Source organism: Lutjanus erythropterus, chromosome 22, assembly GCF_056507025.1.
Source record: "Lutjanus erythropterus isolate fLutEry1 chromosome 22, fLutEry1.hap2, whole genome shotgun sequence".
In the NCBI taxonomy this organism is placed as follows: Eukaryota; Metazoa; Chordata; class Actinopteri; order Lutjaniformes; family Lutjanidae; genus Lutjanus; species Lutjanus erythropterus.
This window is the reverse complement of record NC_139338.1, coordinates 29609874-29617373: the sequence shown is the minus strand read 5'-3', so window position 1 is coordinate 29617373 and position 7500 is coordinate 29609874. Positions and strand designations below refer to the sequence as shown.

At 43.1% G+C, this 7500-nt stretch overlaps 1 protein-coding gene across 1 annotated transcript in view; it reads right to left on the bottom strand.

Annotated features, from left to right (window-relative positions):
- Positions 1-7500, bottom strand: part of mical3b (microtubule associated monooxygenase, calponin and LIM domain containing 3b) — a 35751-nt gene that overhangs the window by 9194 nt on the left and 19057 nt on the right. Inside the window, exons 19-27 of the mRNA XM_084710762.1 lie at positions 7472-7500; positions 6322-6425; positions 4851-4923; positions 4518-4701; positions 3720-3955; positions 2711-3325; positions 2297-2385; positions 1020-1097; positions 89-139 (exon numbers count right to left, since the gene is read on the bottom strand). The exon at positions 7472-7500 is cut by the window's right edge and continues 131 nt beyond it. Coding sequence (XP_084566888.1) covers positions 89-139; positions 1020-1097; positions 2297-2385; positions 2711-3325; positions 3720-3955; positions 4518-4701; positions 4851-4923; positions 6322-6425; positions 7472-7500 — 1459 coding nt within the window. The remainder of the gene's footprint in view (positions 1-88; positions 140-1019; positions 1098-2296; positions 2386-2710; positions 3326-3719; positions 3956-4517; positions 4702-4850; positions 4924-6321; positions 6426-7471) is intronic.

The following is a 7500-nucleotide window of genomic DNA, read 5'->3' as shown; positions in this document are numbered from 1 at the left end:
ACCACAAACACCAGTGTTAGTCTTTTACAGGACATCCACTGGGACAGAACAGGACAGGATTTATAGACTGATGAGGACAGACCGGTACCTTGATGGCATAGGCTCGTTTAAATGCCAGAGCATGAGGGACATACGCAGGCTGAGACATATGGAGGACAGAAACAGTCAAACAAAAGAACCGCTGATCTAAACAACAAACAAACACAGCACTACAAGACTCCAGCATTTCTGTGTTCTCTTCAAGGACATGTCCAAGTCAGGTCTTGAGTCAGTTGTTCAGGGTCCAAGCCCAGAATATGCCATACTCAAGTCACTCAAGACAAGTCATAGTCTAATCTTGTTGAGACAAGTTTCAAATTGTTGACACAAGTCTCAAGTCAGTCAAGAAAAACCCTCAGTCATTTGAGACACTCTAAGTCAGGTAAAGTAAGTCTGAGTCGAATCAAACGTTTGTCAAGACAAATCCAGGACAAGTCTTAATTCAGTAGGGACAAGTCTTCGTTAGGTTAAGTCAACCAGTACAAATTTGGACTTGTCTTTACTGACTTGAGACTAATGAGACAAGCTTAAGACCAAGACAAAACAAAAGTCAGTCAAGACAAGACCAAGTTGTGTCTTCAGATCAGGTCAAGTTTGCTGGGACAAGTCTAGTGTCACATTTCATCAAGTCTCAAGTTCCTGAATGCAAGTCCAAGTTAAGTCTTCTAGTCTTGTAAAACAAGAATCCTTTCATGCCTCTGAGTTCTGATGGGTAGATTGAAAGACTGACAATGCAGATGTCAGATATTTAAAAATTCAGGATCAAATCATGTCAAGTCTCTCAACGGTCAAGTTCAAGTCCTTAATTTTGTGATTCAAGTCTGACTCGAGTCCAAGTCTCCAAGTCTGCAGCTCTGAGTTAGACTTAGAAGACAAAGATTCAAATTCTGAGCCACTGTGACAGAACTAAAACCACAAGGATGACCTAAAACACAGATTTCCTGCACAACACTGGGTCCTGAATGCATCACATCTGGTACCTCCTGGTTCTCCTCCTCCTCCTCTTTTATTGTGACCCTCTGAATCTCAGACATGAGGTCAAACAGCTCCAAACGCAGCTGCAAACATCACAATGAGACAGTTTCAACTTTCACAGTGATTCAGATTTTTAAATCCAGCTATTAGTCTGGTCCCTGAAGTCAGGACTCTGAACAGAGGATCAGTTCTTCGGTTGGTTCAGATCATTCTGTGAGGGCAGAAGCTTGGTTGTTGTTGATGTTGATCATAAATCTGATATGTGGAGTCCCTCGGGCCACTGATCACAGATCAGACATGACAATAATTTCATTTATCACGGATGATCTGTGTGTCATCGCTTAGAACAAATAAAAACCCCTCAGATACACAAAGACAGGACAGAAGTTGTTGTATTTGGCAACAATAACAGACTGTTCTCATGTGTTCTCTGTTCTCACTGTTCTCAAAGCTGGATTACACAACTTTTAAAGATGAAATGAGAAAAAGATGATTTTCTACCAGACATCTCAGATCTTATGATTTACCCACAAACGACGTCTTTCTGATGATATAAAGATAAATCTCCTGTTTGAACTGACGTTAATCTCCACTGACAGACGAAGTTATATATTTTATATGTTTTCTGTTGGAAATTCCTTGGATGTGAAAATCTACTTGTCAGTAAACCTGATTCTGATTGGTGCTGTTGGATAGACCTGAGAACTTTGTGTGCAGATTACAGAAGTTGTCTTTCCTAATTTAAAGGGATAGTTCAGGTTATCTGAAGTGTCAGTGTATTACAGATGGCGGTTCACACGGACCCACTTTATATCCAAAATCCTTTAAAACATCAAAGTTGCGGTGCCAAGTTTAAGTCCTTACTGCAGTAGTGTTTGACTCCAGCCGACACGTTAACCCTCTCTGTCTCACATTTCCTGTCTGTCTGCAGGTGTCCTGTCTAATACAAGTAATAAGGAAAAAATAATAATATTAAAAACAAAACCAAACAATTGAGTTACACAATAACACAAACAAACAAGAGCAGAACATTTCTGAAGGAACTGTGATGTGAATGTTTGATGTGAAAAAGCTGACACTAAACTGCAGCTGCATTCCACCTATTTGTTCTACGTGTTCTCCTGGTTCTCTGCACAAACACTGCAAATAATCTGAATTATCCCTTTAATTTTTTCTGACCAGTTTGTGGTCTGGTTTGTTCCTGTAACCCTGAAGGTGTCTGTAAAGTGTGTCAGACTGTCCTGGACGTCCCTGAATGTGGCGTGTTGTGTTTGGTTCTTACATTGTTCCGAGGTCTCGGTTCACACCTCTGCAGCAGAACTGATGAGTCCAGATCAGATTCCTCTGACAGACTTACACGTCCTCTGACATCTGGACACACAGGAAGGACACGTATCACTACAGCTGTGATGATCAATCAGTGAATTGATTATTTAATCAATCCCCAACTATTCTGGTGATCGATTAATCAGTTTGAGTCATAATGCCTTCAGAATGGTCCAAACATGCAGCGCTGCATGTGGCTCCTAATTTGATTTATGATCAATTAAGAAAATAATCAACAGATTGATAGATAATGAAAATAATCAAGACAGAAACAACTCATCAGTATGTCCAAACGTCCATGTGCTCCATGTTTGAACCTATTGACGAGACTGTGACAACATGTATTAATCAATCAGTCAAATGATCTCACCTGTTGCTCTTCTCTGATAGACTGTCCTCTCTGCACGTGTAGGTAAAGTCTGGCCCCACCTCTTCTTCTTCTTCTTCTTCTTCTTCTTCTTCTCTTCCTTCCCGTTTCCAGAGAACACTGCCCTCCACAGGGCTCTGGCCCCGCCCCCTCCCACCTCCACCTGTCCAAGGGGCGGAGCCTCTCTGAGCGCCTTCAGCTGAGGGAGGAGGATGAGTCCAGGGGGGAGGCTATGAGCTCCTCTAAGTCTCCTCCTCCTCACCCCCTCTGACTCCGCCCTCTCCACCTCTTCAGGCTCCACCCCTCTCTCCTGCAGGAGGTGGGGTTTGTTCTGTGGCAGCTCAGGGCTGATGTCATTGAACGAGCCCCGCCCTGCAGCAGCTGTTTCTATGACAACGACGGGTGTGAACTGAGTGGGTGGAGCTTCATCTCTGTTGTCATCAGGGGCAGAGTCAGGCGTGGTGATGAAGGAGGCGGTGGAGGGCGTGGCGGCGGCGATCAGAGTCTCAGATGGAGGTGTGAAGGAGGTGTTGCACTGTGGTGAGCTGGAGGCTGAGTCACAATGTGTGATGTCACTTCCTGATGCTGAGGAGATGACCTGAGGAGACTTGTCCTCTTCTGAGGGGGAAATGGACAGAGGGAGATGGGGGACAAATTCAGTTCAGTTTATCAATGACAAAATCAATAACAGGATCAATAACTAAATCAATATCACAGAATTATCAGCAGAATCAAACTGAGACATTGAAAGTAAAACCTTCCATCAACACTGTAAACTGTCTTCATGCTGTGAGTTAACGTTGATCTAGACTTGATGGTTTTTTGAGTGTAGTTTGGTTTGATTCTACCTGTTTCCTCTTCCTGTATCAGGAGCCGCAGGTCCGAGTGTCGCTCCGTGTCCCATGTCCATGTCTCCCCCTCTACCAGCAGGGAGGGACACGACACAATATACACACAACGCCGTCACACACACAACATCACAACATGAAACAGGAGACACTCTGAGACTCACCATCACTGGACTCCACCTCACTGCCTCCCTCCTCTTCCTCTTCTTCCACCTCACCCTCCTCATCTTCATCCTCCTCCTCAACCTCTTCTTCCTCTTCGTCTCTCAGGTGGAGCTGCAGAGTTTCTCTCCATGATGCTCGGGACTCCTCTGAAGTGACTCGATGTCGACCTCCACCTGCCTCTTCCTCCTCCTCCTCTTCCTCCTCCTCCTCCTCTTCCTCCATCTCTGACTCTGAACTGAAACACGAAAAGACAAACTGAAGATTCACTGTGAGCCAGAAGAGGAGGAGGAAGAGGAGGAGGAAGAGGAGGAGGAGACAACAGAGAGGGTACAGAGGACAAATACTGAAAAAAATAATACAACAATTATTAAAAATACTCATAAAATATCATATTTTTAAATTCATTATTTTTATGTCGTTTATTGTTATTTTAAATTAAAAACGTGAAAATTGAAACTTAGAAAGATGTAATTTTTTTTGCTTCAAAATTTGGAACAAAGCTGAACATTTGACTTTAAGAGTTTTAATTTTTACTTAAAATTAATGTAGAAAAAGTCAATTTTGACAAATTAATAATTAGGAGTTGAAAAGTCACAAAGTTAACTTAAAAAGTAATTGGGATGCAACATTTTATAATTTGACCTAATATTCAGAATTTAGACATATATGTTGCAATTTTGACAAAAAGTTTTGCTTTAAAATTATAATATAACTGCTCTAATTAAACTAATATAATATAACTATTTTGATTATTTCATGCATTTGTATCTTTTCCTGGCATTAATAACCTTCCATACCTCGCTCTGTGATTGGTTGTCTCGTCCAGGCTCAAGTTGAAGCGGTTCAGCGTCTCCTCTGACACCTCCTCTGGCTCCTCCTCTGGCTCCTCCTCCAGCAGCTCCGCCTCCACTTTGGTCGAGCTGCGGCGGTAGTTCTCCAGCTCGATCCTCTCGGGTGGCGTTGCCACCGTCATAGAAACCACTGCAAACACACCAACACAGCCACACACACACACAGACACACACAGAAACACACACACACTAAAGCCCACATTGATTCCAGTTTAAGGAGCGCGCTCAGCATGAACACGTATGAAGACTGAAAGGACGACTTAGGTGACGTGACCTCACCTGACGCCCGACGACGGTCTGCAGAGATCAGAGAGTCTGCAGAGGAGCGAGACGGAGCTGAACCCAGAGACGCCTGTGGACAAAACAAACACATGCATTCTTACTTACCACCTTTTAGCATCCTGGTAACCACCCAGAACACCCTAGCAACCAAAATACCTTAGCAACAATCTAGAATGTCCTGGTAAATGCCTGTTACTGAATGTATGACCACCAGCAACATCCTAGCAACCACAAAGAACCCCATGCCATGACAAGTACTTGGAACACCTTAGCAACAACTTTTTAGCACCCTTGTGACCGCTCAGAACATTCTTGCAACTACTTGCAATGTCACAGCAACCAACCTGCCCAAACAAACTGCAGCAACAAACCACTGCAACCACACCCTAAGAAACACCTAGAAATCCATATTAATCACCTGTTCCTGGCAAAAAACAGGTCAGGTCACTTATTACTGACCTGGTAATAGCCAAAAACACCCTAGCAACCACTTTGATGCACCGAAGAACCTGTTCAAATCTGGTGACCACCCAGAGCACCAAAGCACATCCAGACCACTTGGATCCTTGAACATCAACTTGTTAAACACCCAGAACACCCTCACAACTTAGACCATAGCAACCTCCTGAAATATCCTGGTAACCAATTGCTATTGACCAAGCAACTGCCAGAGAACAAACACCTTTTAACACCCTAGTCACCACACAGAACAACCACTTCTAACACCATGGCAACCACCCGAAATGCCCCAGGAACACCTGTTCCTGGTAGCTAATAAGTCAGTGATGGTCACATGTTACTGACCTGGATGCCCCCAAAATACCAGCAACCACTTAAATGCACTGCTGTAAACTCTTAGAACAACCAGAACGCCAAAGCAGTGACCACCCAAACTAAGCAGAGAAGCAGAGAACCCACTTGTTAATAACACAGAACATCAAAGCAACCGACACATCATGGCAACCACCTGAAATGTCATGGTAACCAACTGGTATTGATTGAATAACCACCCAGAACAGCATAGTAACCACTTGAAAGACCCATAGCAACCATGTAAAATGCATAGTACTCAGAACGTTGACTTCAGTAAAAACAGCAACACTACACTGTAAAAGCCCATGGCAAAAGCTTGGAACACCCTAGCAACCAAGACACCATAGTAACAATGTGGAATATTCTGGTAAGTGCCTGTTACTGACCTTGTAACCACTAAGAATATCATCAGTATAAAAGTAAAAATGCATCAGACCTGATGAATCTGTCACAGAAAAGTAGATGTTAAGTACATATACTGCAATAAAAAGACAACAACATCTCCCTCTGAGTACAAATATAAAATAATGTTAAGTGGAAATATTTAGGAGTATTAATAAGTAATATTTAGTATTTAAATAAATATTCATTCACTTATTTTCTTGTTTTATTTGAATTTTCTATCTATGAATCTTGAGACAAAGTTCTTTCTTACGATGGACGTTCGTTTTGAAGCAGCTCCTTCAGATGCAGTCGCTCTCTTCCTCACAGGCGGATCACTCAGACCAGAGCTGTGGTGCTGAGGACAGAAAAACCTCCCTGAGACACGACAGAGACAGACAACATCAGCACAACGTCAGGACAACATCAGGACAACGTCAGGACAACATCAGCACAACGTCAGGACAACATCAGCACAACGTCAGGACAAGGTCAGGACAACATCAGCACAACGTCAGGACAATGTCAGGACAACATCAGGACAAAATCAGGACAGTATCTGGACAGATGTTTGTCATCTCCATTGTCGTCTGTGACTGAACTTCATGATGTTTTTATACCAACATTCAAACTGACTTCAAACTGTAGTCACATGACCTCTGTGTTCTGATTGGCTCCTGACAGCTTTAACCAAACACACAATACAAGCTTTGTGGGACCAAAGCGAGGCTGCGGGGTGAAGTCTGTCCCCGTTTGTTTTCACAGTGTCTTCATCATTTATATATCCAGCTGTGCAAGACTCTGCTTCACTGATGATTACAGTTTATTGTTTTAGTGTCAACATGAAGTCAGAGGACGGACGGACGGACGGACGGACGGACGGAGAGACAGACACGTCTTTGTGACAACTGCGTGCTCCACATCTTCTAACCTTTAAAGTGTCCAAGTGTTCTTAAACATGTCACATGTCATAAGATGTTGGAGAACATAAGGATCTTTAAGGAGTGAATGTATGAACAGACAGCAGTCATGTGATTTCTGTCCCTCAGGCTCTTTAACTTAAAGAACAGACAGACATGAGCTCTGACGTCTCACGAGTCATGTGACAGAGAACATGCTGCTGTGTTAAATCACATTAAAGCCTCCAGGAACTCTTCAGAAAGATTCTGAATTTCATATAAAGACTGAGGACAGGAGCCCGCGGACACTCCTGACTCCTCCCCCTGAATGTGTGTGTCACATTAACACACATCTCTTGGTCTCAATCCTGGATATTACAAGTATTTTTTAAATTTAGTTCAGTGAACTTTGCTTAGTATGAGCTGAAATAAAAATGTTTGTAACCTCAGTCCTTTCTATCTACAGAGGATCATGCTGGACAGAAGAGACTAATCAAACCAGCGTCCGTCTGTGGACAGACTCACCTGTCTGCTGGTCGAAGGCGTAGGCAGCC